The following is an 18,469-nucleotide window of genomic DNA, read 5'->3' as shown; positions in this document are numbered from 1 at the left end:
GAGAAAAGGGTGTTATATCTATGTCCAGCTGCCCACTGTTGAGAGTTCCCTCATTGAAGATTTGAGAGATGGGAGCTCGATATGATTGTAACCATCAAACTTCCCCTTAGGTATAAACAAAACTAACCTTTGACAATAGTCTAAAATAGGGAAGGCTTTTCTCGTGTCAGCACCACCTAGAGTGCTGTGAAAACAGAGAGATGTAAGATGAAAATCAATATTTCTCAGGTCTTGGTACCCCTCTTTGATACTCTGGACCATTTCTGATTCTGAGTATGAGGAGTTTTGTGCTTCTTTTGTAGATCCTCTTCGGGGGATGTATTGGAGGGTATATCAGGTACCTCCAACCTGAGCCTCTTGCAGACATCTGGTATTTCTGATAGATCTTTGAGTGTGATAGATCTGCCTTCAAACTGGATATGTAGGCCAAATGGAAAAGTCCACCTATAAATTATCTGGTGTTTTCTCAGTAAAGAAGTCAATGGTCTCAGTGTACCTCTCCTCTGTAGTGTGCGCAAGCACAAATCTTGGTAAAATTGAATAACAGATCCCTGGAATTTAAAGGTTGGGTGTTTCCTTGCTGCAGATAGTATTGCCTCTTTCTCAGGGAATCTAAACATCTTGATAATCACGTCCCTTGGTGGGGCGTCCTCTTTAGGTTTTGCTCGAAGTGATCTGTGGGCTCTCTCCATTTGGTGCTTCTCATCACCCGCTTCTCCCGTGATAGCTTGGAATAGTTGGTGTAAGTAGTCCTGTAATTCTGAAGAAGATACTGATTCTGGGATCCCTTTGATCCTCAAGTTGTTTCTCCGATTCCTATTTTCAATATCTTCCAATTTATCTTCTATTTCAGATATTACTTGTTGTTGGGTGTTAATTTGTTGATTCAATGCAGATATTTCTTCTGTGGTAGTATCTTCATTTTCCTCTAACGAGGCTACTCTGTTACCCAAATCTAGCATGTCAGACTTAATTTCCGCAAGATTATTGGTGATAGTAGTCTGGAAGCTGTCAAACTTGTCCCATAATTTTTCAAAATTTAAGTTGATATCTTGTTTTGAGACAAGTAATTTGAGATCTGCCTTAGTCACCGGCGTGGCATCCCCCTCTGCTGACCTAGAGTCTGAGTCTGATCCTGCATCTTCCTCTATAATAGATTGCTGTTGTCCTGCTATTTTATCTCCTTTAGATTTGAAAAAGAGGCTTGGGACCTGAGATTTACTTGTTGCTGGTGGTTTATTCTGTTTCCTGGCAGACATTTTACTGTAGATGAGAGTTATTTCCCTTAATAGCTTAAATCTCTTGTAAATTCAGTGGTGTGGGACAGAGCCAGTTTCAGAAAACTAACAGAAGTAATCTTTCCGCTATGAGTTTGTAGGGAATTTAGAAGAGTCCCCTCTTTAATATGATGAGTGATTATTCTGCAGAGGCACCATATATTCTTGACCCTCTATCAGGTTTTAATTATTAGCCTTGAGTGGAAGTGGCTCTTTTCTTTATGTTTATAATGTTAATGTTCCCTCAGAACCGGATCTTTATAGCATGCAGCAACATTGTATATCCGTAAGTTATTGCTCTTCACTACAGCATGGCGCTGAGCTAATATATTATAGACCTGGAGTCCCAGAATAAGAAAATAAAGTTTTTCCCTCTGTTCATCTTGTATATGTAGCAGTTATTACTTGCGTATGTTGTATCACTGTGTTTGTTTGATATTCAGTGCGGCCCTTCTGTTCACTGAGCTGCCACTCTAGCAAAAATCATATTTGTGCAAAGATAGAAAAGTGTCCGCAATCTTTAGTGAGAGCTTACTACCACAGTTTATAGTACCTGAAGCCTGTTACCCTCCGATCCTCTCCTCGCCTCCCTTTTCAGCTCCTCATGTCAGAATAGGCTCTCAGGGCGCGTTCCGGTCATTGGTAGCAGTGTGGTGTAATGCCGCGTGGTTAATATGGCGGCCGTTACATATTAGTGCCGCGTCTGTTTGACAGTTTCTCCTTTGTCTCCGCCGTTCAAGCTTGTGTGCCGGGCTGTCCTGTGCCTCTGCTATAACCAAAGGTTCATTTGGCTAGGTCTGCAGCTTCCAGTTTACAGTTTAATCAGCTTTTTATGGCGATGTCTCACAGAGCTAAAGGATCAGACCTCCATCTCTGCACGGCTCCAGGCTCCGCCCCATCTGGAGCCTATTTAAAGGGACACTGTACCCAAAATTTTTCTTTCATGATTCAGATTGAGCATGAAATTTTAAGCAACTTTCTAATTTACTCCTATTATCAAATTTTCTTCATTCTCTTGGTATCTTTATTTAAAATGCAAGAATGTAAGTTTAGATGCCGCCCCATTTTTGGTGAACAACCTGGGTTCTCCTTGCTGATTGGTGGATAAATTCATCCACCAATAAAAAAAATGCTGTCCAGAGTACTGAACCCAAAAAAAGCATAGATGCCTTCTTTTTCAAATAAAGATAGCAAGAGAACAAAGAAAAATTGATAATAGGAGTCAATTAGAAAGTTGCTTAAAATTGCATGCTCTTTCTGAATTACGAAACACAATTTTTGGGTTCAGTGTCCCTTTAAAGGCTGCTTTTGCACATTGTTAATTGGTCAGAGGAAGGGACTGTTGCTGTCCCGAAACGTCACTAAAACTTCATTAAACTTATTTGTCACCGTTGGAGGAAGTTCAGTGAGTGCTTCTTTTCTACATTGCTACAAATTACCTTCATAGCACCCTGAGAAGCTGCAAGTGTTGGGTGAGAGTGCACTTACACCAATCTCTGGAAAAAAATAATAATAATAAAATATATATATATATATATATATATATATATATATATATAAAATATATATATATATAATATGGCTTTGACAGATTATCGGGCTGGTGGGCTGGTCTTCTACAATTTTTCCAGGGTTGCTTTTTATTCCCAGTCCGGCCCTGCTTATGAGCCTACCTAGTTTTAATCTTCAATAAAAGATAACAAGAGAACAAAGTGAAGTAAATTAGAAAGTTGTAAAATTGCATGCTCTATCTGAGTCATGAAAGTTTAATTTTGACTTAACTGTCCCTTTAAGACACTAAGGGGTAGATTACCAGTGAGGCGCAAACTGTTTTGCGCAAGCAATATCGTGTTTTCGCAAGCCCTTTTCATTGCGCTATTACAAGTTGAGTGAATCCTTACGTTTCAATCCTTGCCGTGATCTCAGAACTGTGGTTAACTCTTTTCCGAAACTAAAACGTTGCACAAAACACTTCATAAAATACATTACAGAGTACACTTACACTCGTATTAACACTAATAAAAATGATTTAAAAAAATATTGCACAAAAAAGTTATAAGGGCTCAAAGATATGAGATCTCCGGTGTAAGGAAAAAAAAAAAAGGCAGGCAAAGGGCTTTGACATAGATATACATACAGATACATTGTTAAACATATATTTATATGTATATAGATATGTCTATATATGTGTACATATGTATTTATCTGCATTAAAGCCCTTTGCCTTTAAGCAGATAAAAACATATTAAAACATATTTATGCATTACTCATATTTAATAAAGATTTTAACTATGTATTTAATGTAAATATTTCACATTTGCTTATGCGAATATGCTATGTTTTTTTTTCCAACAATTTTTTTCTTCTTCATTGACTTCTATAGGGAATGAGATGGTGTTTTCTTCTTCATTGATTTATATGGAGGAATACATGCACGTGCATGCAAAAAATTCAGTTAGGATTTTTGCCCTATTTGGGCAGCGCCATTTTTTTTAATTTTTTTTAACTTATAATATGAACACTTAACTCTAGCTGCGTTTTCACGATTGCAAAGAAAAAATACCGCTCCACTTGTAATCTAGCCCTAAATCAGTTGGAAACACAAAAAGGTTACATTGTTTGAATTAGTCTTACTGTGCCATGGTTTAGGGGTGCTTGTTTGACATTAGACATCCAATATTTCATCTCATTGGTTAAACCTGTTTCACTCACAGTGTGTATGTGGTTTACTAACATTCAGTGTTGTTGGAAAAGTAACATGAGATTTAGCTCAATTGTACACATTTACAAGGTTTAAAAGATTCAATGCACTACCCTACCTGGTTTTTAGTTTTTCTTGCACCTACTGTTTGGAAAGAGATGCTCTTGTTTTGATATTTAGTAATTGGACTTGTTTTCAAGGAGTGTAGAAGAAACTAGACTGTCAGTACCTGCTGTGTTCTGTGTACAAGACCAGTTATGCTTTCAAGCAATTTGTCCTTTGATACATTCAAATCAACTTGTGGGCATATGCACAATACAAGCACAAAATGCAGTCAAAGTGGAAGAGTATAGAAATTCAACCATTACTACGAAAACTCCAAACATGAACAGAGACTTTTTGAAGGTCAAGAGATTTCTACAGGCCCTTTACTGTTACTTTAAAAGGAACCGAACATTTTGTTTTTTCATGGTTCAGGTAGAGCATACAATTTAAAACAACTTTCTCATTTACTTATTTTATCTAATTGGCTTCATTCTCTTGGTGTGTATTGTTAAAAAGCATACCTAAGTAGGATCAGAAGCTGGGAGCTAGCTGCTGATTGGTGGCTGCACATATATGCCTTTTGTCATTGGCTTACCAATATGTTCCGCTAGGTACTAGTAGTGCATTGCTGCTCCTTCAATAAAGGATACCAAGAGAATGAAGCAAAATTGATTAGAGAAGTACATTTAAAGTTGTGTTTACATATGTATTCTCTATCTGAATCATGAAAGAAAATATTTGGGGTTTTATGTCCCAGGACCTGAAAAGCACCCTGATGACTTCTCAAGGCTAACTCAGCTACATATATGTCCCTAATTGGCTCTATCAGATAACCTCAAAATAATGTATTTTATACATACTGTATATAAATGACCATGGCTAGCCTTGTTGTCTGAAGACTAAAGCCACGATTGGCTCCTCCAAATAAGGCAAATGGTGGGTGGAGTTTGGTTATTGAAAACTAATTGCAGTAAATACAAAAACAATAACAATATAACCAGAAACCAAACAAGAACATTGCCGAATTTCCTAATTCAAGAGAGCAATATATGTCTATAACTTAACGTCCTAATATATCCCTTGGTCCTATAAGTTCCCTTTTTTTGTGAATTTCTAAAAAAAATATTTTCTAAAATATTTACTCTTCATATTTTTATGTTTAAATATATGTTTCAAATTCTTAGGGGTTTAAGGAAAGGCCTTTTAAGAATCACAGGCATGTACACCCTTGAGCTTTATCTCATATGGCAAGTTCTTCTTCTAGATCGGCAACGCATATGCCTGTATAGATGGTAATAAAGGCATTTGTTCCCTAGAATTACGGACCACTTCTTTGACTATAGATAGACCCCGAACAAGCCTCACGGAGAAAATTCTCAGATCTGCTTCGATAAAAAAGAGGGTGAGCATTCAGCTTTCCGTCAGCAAGTTGATTAAAGAGCAGACAGTAAAGGAGACAGACATTGAGGGAGACGAGCAGGATGTAATGGGAAGAGAGGAGCCTGAGAGTGAAGGTAAGAACCAAGTTCAATTGTCTGATTTTCCTGTATGTTCCTTGGCTTAAAATGATGGTAAATCCAAGCGTATAACAAACACTAGGATTTACCATCACTAAAAATCAAGCGGAGGTTCAGTGATCATATAGGTAAAAAAAAAAGGTGCTAAACTCACCCTTTCTATGCCAATGCACATAGCTTAGTGGCTCCAGCCGCCCACAGGGGCATTGGCTTTCTACCAATGAGATGCGGCTTGTGCCTCTAAAGTTTCTAAACCAATAGCTGTGCGTGTATACAGAAACCTGTCAGTTGACACGCATGGCTATTGGTGTAGAGGTGCAAATCTCACCTTATTGAAGGAGACCGAAGTGCCGTGGGTGGGCGGAGCTTCTGAGTTTAGCGATGTGCAGCAGCACAGTCAGGGTAAGTTTAGCACCATTTTTTACCTATATGTTCACTGAACCTCCACTTGATTTTTATTGATGTTAAATCGGAGCATTTGTCAAACGCTCGGAAATACCATCTCTTTAATCTGTAAAGAGAAAACAAATTGCAGCCTCTAGATGTATTTGTTTTTTTTTTACAAATGTCTGTTCCTAGTATAGTGAGAGATGCTTTGGTTTTGTGGCTGCTGTAATATCAGATATTAACATCTGCCTAAGGTGTTAAATTTGTTTTAAATTGATATTGAACACAGACTTTTGTTTTCCCTAAAGTAAGCATATAATTAAATGGACACAAAACATTAAATACTTGTTATAATTATATTGTAGAGGTTATTCCCTGCCTCCCTCTAGTCATGGGTGCTGCCATGTTAAAATCTGTCTTTCACTACGTTCCAGTGCTGATCTGTTTGCACACGTGCAGTAACTCTCCTTCAGATACCTGCAGTGTAACCTGACTTCCATAATAGCAGCACCCATGATTAGAGGGAGGGGAATTAAAATGTAAGGTTTAGTTCTCCTTTAATCATTGATAACAACCAATATTGCAGTATACATGTATTCTTTACCCTAATCTATAAAGCACTCAACAACCTCGCTCCTAACTAGATTTCCTCTCTCATATCCAAACACTCCTCGACACGTCCTCTTCGATCAACCTCTGACCTAGGTCTCTCCACTCCTATTAACTCTATGTCCCTTTCTCACCTCCAAGACTTCTCACACGCTGTTTCGGTCCTCTTGAACTTTCTTCCCCGCTCCATCAGACTCCAACCTTGTATAGATTCAGATGCTCTTTTAAAACCTACCTATTCAGAGAGGCTTACCATCTTTCCTCTGCTTTTCATCCTACCCAAAATAAATCATAAACTGCCTTTACTCACTGCTGCAACTACAATCCACTTGATAAGTTACCCCAAACCTTATGTCTCTGCACCCTCAACCTGTAGATGGTAAGCTCTTCACAGCAGCTCCGGTACTAGTTTTGTTTAGTCTGTTATATTTATGTATCTTATCACAAACCCTTGTCATTGTGTACCCTGCGCTAAGGAATTTAGGGGAGCTATACAAATAAATGATAATTATTTATATGTAACTGAACAGTTTACTCAATGTTTCCTGTACAATATTACTGTTTCCAGCATGGGTGTGCTTAAAAACATAAACAGTATTAATGAACTTAAAAATGGGTAAACAATTTAAAACCAATGCAGTAATTAATTAATGGCAAGTGAAATGACAATGGTATTTTAAAAAAGAAAAAAAGGAAGATGAAAGGAAGCAGTTCATTTAAGATATTAAATGACAGTCATTCTTTGTCATGACTTGCAGTAATGAGACTTCACAAAATTCAAAATAGACAATATTACATTTTAAGTTGGAGAGAGTATATCAGAGAAAATTACAGATACATTAACTGTGCAACATTTTATATATTGGTGCAGACTCTTAAGAAATTAGCTACTATATTTAAAAGAAAAGGAAAGCAGAAACAGATGGATGATAATACATCCAACACAAGTAATGGAAAGCAGCACTCTTTTATATCTGAAAGAAAAAAAATAAATAAATTGTATCATATAGCTTTAAAGGGCCATTTTTGGGGGAAACCCCCCCCCCCCCCCACACACACACACACAATTTACACGCTCAGATCTGTTAGAGCAGGTCATTTAAAGATTATGGACCTGCGAGTACACAGCGGTTTTTCGTGTGTTTAACTCCTTTGTGGGGGAGTTTACTCATTGCTTAGCAACATAATAGATACGTAGAAACAATACCAGTTAAAATATAAAAACAGTTATAAAGTTACATGGCTGCATATTTTAAGGCGCAGGAATAGAAGGCACAAGACTGACAACACCCTGGCTGCTCTCAGTCCCCAACAAATATGTAAGTAATCTCTGTGTACGTAAGTGAATGGGGATCTATCTTATCCTATGATTCAGAATGGTCAGGCATTGAGTCTGATATTCAGAGGACAAAAAATGGATCCAGGCTTTTAAAGAGCCTTATAGAAGGAGAGGGGGTAAAAGGAGGCCAGATTCAAATGTGTGAGAGAGAGGTGGTATTCTTTCAGACACAGTCAAGGGAGGTACACTCAGTATCAGGACAGGACATCAACAGGAAGTGAATGTAAAGTTTGAGGAATGAGTGCCCGGTTTTTAATAATCCTGTTTAAAACAGGGGCACTTTCATTCATCAAACTTTGAATTACACTGCTTTTGTTAAAATACTCACCTTTTCTTTCTGCAAGCCGCTCCAGCGCTTCTCCAGCCCGTCGCAAGCCACTTCTTACGTCAAGAATGACGATTCCGGCATTGGTGGAAGGCCGGAATCATCATTTCTGACGTCGGCAGAGGCTTGCGATGGGTGAAGGAAGCGCTGGAGCTGCTTGCAGAAAGAAAAGGTAAGTATTTTTAAAAAAGCAGTGAAATTTAAATTTTGATGAATGAAAGTGCCCATGTTTTTAATAGGCACTGATTCATCAAAATGTACATTCACTTTAAGTAGTCGATTTTGTTTTCTGTTAAAGGGACATGAAAGCCAATTTTTTTCTTTTGTGATTTAGAAAGAGCATGTCATTTTAAACAACTTTCTAATTTACTTCCATTATCTAATTTGCTTCATTCTCTTGATATCACTTGCTGAAAAGCATATCTAGATATGCTCAGTAGCTGCTGATTGGTTGCTGCACCTGGAGGCCTTGTGTGATTGGCTCACACATGTGCATTGCTATTTCTTCAACAAAGGATATCTAAAGAATTGAGTAAATTAGATAATAGAAGTAAATTGGAAAGTTGTTTAAAATGACATACCCTATCTGAATCATGAAAGTTTAATTTTGACTAGACTGTCCCTTTAAGTTATATCAAACTCATTTCATCCTTTTAAATAAAAGACTTTGTTTTGTCCTACTAATAGTTTGGACAAATTTGAATTTATTAAAGATCTGCATTATTTTGCCAGGAGAAATATATTTTTTACAAATAATGAAAATTAAGAACAGTATGGAAAATATAACTCTTATTGAGGAGGACAGATTGGAGCTAGAAGATTTTAAAAGCCTTTTGGCTGTAAAAAATAATGGATTTCTTTCCTATGGCATGGAGAGTCCACAAAACATTCTAATTACTAGTGGGTTATTCACTCCTGGCCAGCAGGAAGAGACAAAGAGCACCCCAGCAGAGCTGTTAAGTATCACTTCCCTTACCCATAATCCCCAGCCATTCTCTTTGCCTTGATCATGGGAGGATGGCAAAGATGGTGTCTGAAGATTTTAATCCTTTTAATGGGTATTTTTCCCTGCAAGCAAGGATTGGGGCTATGCTGTGTCCATGTCAATCTCTTTAGTAAGAGTAATGGTGGCTATTAGCAGTTAGAAGATGGTGAGGTGGTCTTTGCTTAAACTTCTAACATTATTGTTACCCCTATTATATAAAGCCATTGTTGGTTACTCTGTTTTTTCTTTTCTATAGGTTTCCTTGTAGAAATAGTGAAACTGCCACACCTACGATAACAGCGTTAGTTTATAAAAAAGTGAAAAGATATTGGTGCGCAAGTCTTACCCCTGCATAAACACTACTCTGTTCCCAAAATACAGTGTAGATAAAGGTTCAATGATAGAAAGACGTGTGAATGCGCTATACAGCACGGGGATAATTAGAAATAGAAATAGAATAGCATACCATGTATGAATATATATTAAACCTTCCTAAGAGTGCTAAATATTATTGAATAGTATCTTGTAGATAAAGAGTCACATACTATGTATGAATAAATGGATTATACCAACCCCTAATTGTATGAATCAATGGATTATACCAACCCCTAATAGGAGTTTAAAAAATCAAAATGCTTCGTTTCTGCAAAGTGATTAGAAGCTGATTGAAAAGTGTACGTACTTTATATCAATAGATAAAGAATTTGCATACTATGTATGAATATAATTTTAGCAAGGTTGAAAAACAGGGCTCCGTTATATCATTAAAGAATTTGCATACTATGTATGAATAACAATTATTGCACTATCCCTAATAAAAAACTAGAAAATAAGTATATACCTTGGTGCATTCAATTAAAACGACATAAATAAACTAAAAATGGATGCAACTTGCTTAACTGTATTATCACAATTTGTTTATTTGAATGACATATAGTCTAAAAACATATATAAAAATGATAAATTAGATACTATGGTGACCGGTCATTGTAGATATTTAAATACTAAAAAGTCTTTGAAAAGTTCCTTTGAAACTGTACGTCTGATTCTAATGAACCTTATATGTATATTCCACCACTTGATAAAGCCACCAAGAGTGGCGAAACGCGTTGATGGTAAAGTACAAGACAGAGTAAAAGAATTTCCAAGTTTGCAAAACAAACGGGAACGGAGGATTACAGAGGATACAAAGTGGGACTTTCCACAAGCCAAACACTCTGCGCAGAGTTAAAGAGCAAGGATATCGGACGGATCTACTTCATTCAAATCCCCAGACGTAGCGTGTGATGTCACCAACTAGCCGCAAGCTATAGAGACACTAGTGCTACCAGAAGTAAGTTTCGATCAGAGAACAGGTAAGCACTTAAGAGTGTATTAGCCCGGCAGTGTGGTTAGACTAAAACGGTTGCTATTAAGACTATCCACGACATTTAAAGAACTTTAACGTTCAATTACGGTACTTAAAGAACTGGGCCAAAAAGGAAATAATTCTTGTAACAGTTATAACAAGTAGGAATGAAAGCTTGTTCCCTGCAAACCTAATTACTTTTTATTGGGATTCGGAAAGATACTAAAGTTTGTTTCCCAAGTGGTGGAATATACATATAAGGTTCATTAGAATCAGACGTACAGTTTCAAAGGAACTTTTCAAAGACTTTTTAGTATTTTAATATCTACAGTGACCGGTCATCATAGTATCTAATTTATCATTTTTATATATGTTTTTAGACTATATGTCATTCAAATAAACAAATTGTGATAATACAGTTAAGCAGGTTGCATCCATTTTTAGTTTATGTCGTTTTAATTGAATGCACCAAGGTATATACTTCTTTTCTAGTTTTTTATTAGGGATAGTGCAATAATTGTTATTCATACATAGTATGCAATTGTTATTCATACATAGTATGCAAATTCTTTATCTAATGATATAACGGAGCCCTGTTTTTCAACCTTGCTAAAATTATATTCATGTATAGTATGCAAATTCTTTATCTATTGATATAAAGTACGTACACTTTTCAATCAGCTTCTAATCACTTTGCAGAAACGAAGCATTTTGATTTTTTAAACTCCTATTAGGGGTTGGTATAATCCATTGATTCATACAATTAGGGGTTGGTATAATCCATTTATTCATACATAGTATGTGACTCTTTATCTACAAGATATTATTCAATAATATTTAGCACTCTTAGGAAGGTTTAATATATATTCATGCATGGTATGCCATTCTATTTCTAATTATCCCCGTGCTGTATAGCGCATTCACACTTCTTTCTATCATTGAGCGTTAGTCAGTTTGTCTCAGTTATCTGATGAGGATGATTCTTCAGTGACTTCTGGGGAAGAATTGTCAGATTCTGATACTGTAGTGATCAATTCTGCAGATTCAGAGGAGATTAATTTCAGATTTAAGTTAGAACACCTTTGATTTCTTTTGAAGGAGGTTCTTGCTACTTTGGAAGAATCCGACGCATATGTTGCGGAGTCCAAAGAGGTCTAGTAAGTTTAATAGGGTATATGATGTACCCTCATCTGTGGAAGTATTTCCAGTTCCAGACCGTATGGCAGATATTATAACTCAGGAATGGAATAAACCAGGGATTCCTTTTTTCCCGTCCCCTGTTTTTAAAAAGATTTTTCCTGTTGCTAATGCTATTCGTGATACGTGGCGCATGGTGCCCAAGGTAGAGGGAGCTATCTCTACTCTGGCTAAGAGAACTACTATTCCTATTGAAGATAGTTGTTCTTTCAAGGATCCCATGGATAAGAAGCTTGAGGCTTTTTTTGAAGAAGATGTACATTCATCAGGAATTACTGTGGAAACCTGTTGCTAGTATTGCTACAGTTGCGGGGACAGCATCTTATTGGTGCAATGATTTATCTAATCTTATCCTAGAAGAGACTACTATAGAGGAGATCCAAGACAGGATCAAGGCTGTCAAGCTAGCCAATACCTTTATTTGTGATGCCAACATGCAAGTTCTTAGGTTGGGTGCTAAGATGTCTGGTTTTACTGTTTTAGCTTGCAGAGCTCTCTGGTTAAAATATTGGTCTGCAGATGTTACATCCAAGTCCAAGCTTTTATCTCTGCCTTATAAGGGTAAAACCTTGTTTGGACCAGGTCTGGCAGAAATTATTTCTGACATTACAGGTGAAAAGAGTTCTTTCCTACCTCAGGATAAAAAGAATAAACCTAAGGGTCGCCAAAATTCTAATTTTCATTCCTTTGGTAATTTTAAGGGACAGAAGTCTTCCTCTTCCAAGTTGGATCAATCCAAGTCTTCTTGGAGGTTTAGTCAGCCTTGGAATAGGGGGAAGCAAGCTAAGAAGCCTTCTGTTGATTCTAAATCAACATGAAGGGGCCACCCCAATCCCGTAGTGGATCACGTGGGGGGCAGGCTTTCTTTTATTCAGCAGGCTTGGATACTCGATGTTCCAGATCCTTGGGCCATAGATATAGTATCCTACGGTTACAGAATAGGATTCAAATCTTGTCCTCCCAGGGGCAGGTTCCACCTGTCAAGGTTATCTGCGAACCATATAAAGAGAGAGGCCTTCTTAAACTGCGTAAAGGACCTATCATCCCTTGGAGTGATTGTCCCAGTTCCTCTAGAGGAACAGGGTCTAGGATTCTCTTCAAATCTATTTGTAGTTCCCAAGAAGGGCACTTTTTGTTCCATTCTGGACCTAAAGTTCCTCAATCAATTCCTCAGGGTTCCGTCCTTCAAGATGGAGACCATCCGTTCTATTCTTCCTTTGGTCCAATAGGGTCAGTTCATGACGACCATAGATCTGAAGAACGCATATTTTCATGTTCCTATTCACAGGGATCACTACCAGTATCTAAGGTTTGCCTTCCAGGACAAACATTTCCAGTTTGCTGCCCTTCCTTTTAGCCTTGCTACAGCTCCCAGAATTTTTACAAAACTTCTGGGGGCTCTTCTGGCAGTGGTAAGGTCCCAGGGTATTATCTAGACGACATTCTAGTTCTAGCAAGATCTCATACCGAGATGTTGTCTATTCTACGTTCCCACGGGTGGAAAGTGAATCTGGGAAAGAGTTCCCTTGTTCTAGATACAAGGGTGTGTTTTTTGGGAACAATCATAGATTCCCTGTCCATGAAGATTTTTCTGACAGACGTCAGAAAATCCAAACTTCATGTTTCTTGGCTTTCTCTCCAGTCTGCTATTCGTCCATCTGTGGCTCAGTGCATGGAGGTGATTGGACTGATGGTTGCCTCCATGGATATCATTCCTTTTTCTCGGTTCCATCTGAGACCTCTGCAGCTATGCATGCTCAATCAATGGAACGGGGACCACTCCGATCTATCGCAGAGGATACATTTGGATTCCCCACCAAGAGTCTCACTCTCGTGGTGGATTTCACAGGACCATCTGTCTCGGGGCACATGCTTCCTGAGGCCTTCCTGGGTGATTGTGACCACGGAAGCCAGCCTGTTAGGCTGGGGAGCAGTTTGGGGTTTCTTAAAGACACAGGGTCTGTGGACTCCAGAGGAGTCGTCTCTTCCAATAAACATCTTGGCGTTGAGAGCAATTTTCTATGCTTTAATAGTTTGGGTTCAACTAGCTTTGGTCCGATTTATCAGACTTCAGGCTGACATCACCTCGGTGGCCTACATCAATCACCAGGGAGGAACTCGGAGTTCCTTGCCAATGAAGGAGGTGACTCGCATTCTCCAGTGGGTGGAGTCTCACGTTTGCCATCTCTCTGCCATCCACTCCACATACCAGAGTGGACAACTGGGAGGCGGATTTTCTAAGCAGGCAGACTTTTTCATCCTGGAGAGTGGCTCTCCACCAAGAGGTTTTCACGATAACTCTCAGGTGGGGGGTTCCGGAGTTGGATCTGATGGCGTCTCCTAAAAACGCCAAGCTTCCAAAGTACGGTTCAAGGTCAAGAGATCCTCAAGCCGTTCTGGTAGATGCTCTAGTGGTTCCTTGGAGTTTCAATCTAGCATACCTGTTTCCTCTGTTTGCGCTGCTTCCATGAGTAATTGCTTGCATCAAATAGGAGAGAGCTTCTGTGATTCTAATAGCTCCTGCATGGCCTCACAGGATCTTGTTTGCTGATCTGGTGACAATATCATCTCTTCCACCGTGGTGGTTACCTTTCAGGAACGATTTTCTACTTCAGGGTCCCTTTCTTCATCCAAATCTGATTTCTCTGAAGCTGACTGCTTTTAGATTGAACGTCTAAGTTTGTTTAGACGTGGCTTCTCTGAGAAAGTAATAGATACTATGCTTCAGGCTCGTAAACATGTTACTCACAGAATTTAGCATAGGGTATGGTGTAAACACCTTCATTAGTGTGATTCAAAGGTTTTTTCTTGGAAAAAAGTAAGGGTTTCTCGAATTTTGGCTTTTTTCAGTAGGGCCTGGAGGTGGGTTTGTCAGTCAGTACTTTGAAGGGTCAGATTTCTGCTCTGTCTATTCTTCTGCATAAACGCCTAGCAGTTCTGCCAGATGTTCAGTCTTTTGTTCAGGCCTTGATCAGAATCAGGCCTGTCTCTATATCTGTTGCTCCTCCTTGGAGTCTTAACCTTGTTCTTAGAGCTTTGCAGCAGGCTCCGTTTGAGCCGATGCATTCTGTTAATATTAAATTACTATCTTGGAAGGTTTTGTTTCTTCTTGCTATTTCTTCTGCTTATTTTTCATGCTGATAAGGCGGTCCTTCGTGCTAAGCTGATGTTTCTCCCTCAGGTAGTGTCGGATCGCAATATTAATCAGGAAATTGTTGTTCCTTCTTTTTGTCCTAACCCTTCTTCCCAGAAGGAACGTCTTTTGCATAACTTGGATGTTGTGCATGCTCTTAAATTTTACCTTCAAGCAACTAAAGATTTTCGGCAGACTTCTGCCCTGTTTGTTGTTTTCTCTGGTAAGCGTAGGGGTCAGAAGGCCACTTCTACCACTCTTTTTCTCTCTGAGAAGTATTATCCGTTTAGCTTATGAGACAGCTGGACAGCAGCCTCCTGAGAGAATTACGGCTTATTCCACTAGAGCTGTTTCATCTTCATGGGCTTTTCATGTGGAGCAAATCTGTAAGGCGGCCACTTGGTCCTCTATACATACTTTTTCCAAATTCTACAAATTTGATACTTTTGCCTCAGCTAATGCTTCTTTTGGGAGAAAAGTTCTTCAAGCAGTGGTGCCTTCAGTTTAGGTCCGCCTGTCTTGTTCTCCCTCCCTATTCATTCTGTGTCCTCTAGCTTGGGTATTGGTCCCCACTAGTAATTAGACTGTTTCGTGGACTCTTCATGCCATAGGAAAGAAAACAAAATTTATGCTTACCTGATAAATGTATTTATTACCAGACATAGAGAGTCCATATCCCGCCCTTATTCAAATTAAGACGGCAGTTTTTTTGTATAGTCCTCAGGCACCTCTATACCCTTGTGTTATCTTCTTTTTCCGTTTCCCTTCTGCCGAATGACTGGGGGGTTATGGGTAAGGGAAGTGACACTTAACAGCTCTGATGGGGTGCTCTTTGCCTCCTCCAGCTGTCCAGGAGTGAATATCCCACTAGTAATTAGAATGTTTTGTGGACTCTCCATGCCCAGAAAGAAAGACATTTATCATGTTAGCATAAATGTTGTATTCAACCCAGTTAGATGAAACAGTTCCAAATGAACAAATTTGTGTCAAGATCCCATTTTAAAATTAAATCAATATATATGCCTGCTTTGTTTCTCTTGCCTGCAGTTAACATATTTGTTTAGAAAGAAAGAGACACTGTGAAAATGTGCATTTTAAGAATAGATGATGATATTTTGAGGTCAGAAAAGAATGGCTTTGAAAGAACCTTTTAGAGGTCCTCTCAGTGACGGGATACCACTTGACACTGATCAGTATTCTGCACTTATCACTTGGAGCAGAGTATTTCACCTGACGAGATCTCTGAGAACAACATGTATACAGACCGCAAGTAAAATCTAAGAACTGACCTGTTTGACAGCTGCGCTGCAGTTATATAGTATACATCGCATAAATGGTAAATTGACGCAGAGGGGCTTCATACACGCCCATTATTGCAACATAAAGTTGGAAGTTTCAGACATACATTGTTTGTGTTTAATTGGAGTCAAAGCTGTGAGACTTCAACTTTGAGACAGAGATAAGCACACATCTGCCTGAGCTAAGATATGTGGTGGAAGCATGTTTAACAATGTAAATGCTGAGCTACACAAAGTTATGAGATATAGAGGTTTCCCTGTAACAGATCAGATGAATTAGTTTTATAGAATAATAAAGGTCAGTGTTAGTTCAGAATGGCTGAATAAATACAAGATGGAGGAGTAGAGACAAGATGGAGGCAGGTTGGTTACATATATTCTTTCAAAACCTATTGATGCCCCAAACTTGGTCATTCAAGCTGCCTATAAGGGAGTTAATTTAACCTTTATAGATGAATCTAATTATGTCCTAGAAGTCAGAAGACAACTTCTAGATCATATAATCATTACACTATTTTACAGCTTGAAGGGTAATGGCATAGTTTCACATGCGGAATTGTTTGTGAGGATTTTTTATATACTGTATTCACACAAATACACAAAAATATGGTAAATCCCCCAGGTTTTACACATAATAGCAAGCATTGGTGGTTTAAATGAGAATTTTGAAACTTTGTAGACCATTTTCTTTTTAATGACACAATGAGTCCACGGATCATCTTAATTACTATTGGGAATACCTCTCCTGCCCTGCAGGAGGCGGCAAAGAGCACCACAGCCAATCTGTTAAATATCACCTCCCTTCCCTCCCACCCCAGTCATTCTCTTTGCCTACATTAAGTGCAAGGAGGTGGTAAATGTAGGTGTTAGAAAATATTCTTCAATCAAGAGTTTATTATTTTTTAAGTAGTACAAGATTGTGCTGCTTTGTTCTAGGGTGTAGCCGAAGTCCATATCAGTCTCTTCAGTAGATTAGTGGTGGCTTTAGAGCAATGGGAACTTGTGGGACATAATTTTCACTGCGTCTCTCATATATTTATGCTGCCCTAATCCTGATAGCCTAAGTAAGATTACTTAGGCTTTATCTTTTTTCCACGGGGCTATGTGAGGGAGAGGACCTCTCAAACCTGATGAGCTGCCTTGCTATCAGGCAGAATTTAAAAGGTAAGTGCTGACTTTTTATTCTGGGTCTGGGGAAAGATCTCAGAGGAAGTGGAGCACTTTATTTATGGGACATAGAGACTCCTATTTATAAAGGGAGGAGAATTTACGTGACAGCACTTTTTAAGCAGGCACTGGGGCTGAGAGGTTATTAGGTGTTTTTGGGTGTTTTTGACTCTGGGCTTAAATCACTAGGACTGTGGAAAGAGAAATGGCTCAGTATGAGGATTTTTCTGTTACATATAGGGCTAAGCTGCTGTCTAGCAAGCGATAGACCCATTTTGTCTCCAGACTTACAGACTGTTAAGTTTCCTATCGGTGGCTTAACTTTTAGAGACAATAATAATGGCGACCGGGAGATTGCTTTGGTAAAGCCCAAGATGAGCGGAGCTATGTGGGGCGCCAATTTGGCTTGCACACTCTTCTATAACACATAGTTATCACTGTTTACTTCCTGTTAGGTAACGGAAGGAAAAGGGCAGTGTTTAGTGATAATCAGAGCGCTACAGCTGAGTTCCGGACCTTTTGCTGCAGAAATGTAACTGGTGTCAGAAGGACACATAGACACCTCAGCAAAAGTTAAGCTGAGGTGTAGTGAGGTTCTGTTGCATTTGAGAACCGGTTTATCCTTCTGCTAAAATAAAATGTTACGTTTTAAAATTTAAAGACACAGTAACGTTTTTTATTAAAAAATTTCAACTGTTTATTTGATAATTCATACTTTGTGAGTCAGAATGTAACAAGAGGTCCTGCTATATGTCTCTTGTAACGTTAATGCTCTGATGCCAATGTGGAAACGCAAATCTTTTCTGTTAATCTATGTGAGAATTTCTCCTTCAAGTGTCCCAATTTTATAGCCCTCACATGCAGTGCCCTGCACTTCCTCTCAAACTCCTTATGAGTTATCTTGCCGTTTTCCCCCATGCTGAGGGGAAGGCGCAAGGGGACATGTGTTCCATCAGTGAATACGTTTTCTGATAGAAGTTATTCCGAATGTTTCTTTCCTGAAGCCTGAAGAGGAAGATTCTTCGGTAGTATCTGAGGAAAAAATCTCAGACTCAGACTGCGTAATACATTTATCTGATACTGAAGTAGTTTCTTTCAGGTTTAAGCTGGAATACATCCATTTTTTTTACTTAAGGAGGTT

At 38.6% G+C, this 18,469-nt stretch overlaps 1 protein-coding gene across 2 annotated transcripts in view; it reads left to right on the top strand.

Annotated features, from left to right (window-relative positions):
- CENPT (centromere protein T) overlaps nucleotides 1–18,469 on the top strand; it is a 264,213-nt gene that overhangs the window by 125,577 nt on the left and 120,167 nt on the right. For both annotated transcript variants that reach the window (XM_053698357.1, XM_053698271.1), the window contains exon 11: nucleotides 5,340–5,537. In XM_053698357.1, the coding sequence (XP_053554332.1) occupies nucleotides 5,340–5,537 (198 nt within the window). The remainder of the gene's footprint in view (nucleotides 1–5,339; nucleotides 5,538–18,469) is intronic.

The sequence above is a fragment of the Bombina bombina genome, chromosome 1 (assembly GCF_027579735.1).
Source record: "Bombina bombina isolate aBomBom1 chromosome 1, aBomBom1.pri, whole genome shotgun sequence".
Lineage (NCBI taxonomy): Eukaryota > Metazoa > Chordata > Amphibia > Anura > Bombinatoridae > Bombina > Bombina bombina.
Note: the sequence above shows the minus strand (reverse complement) of the source record. Positions and strands in the feature narration are given on the sequence as shown.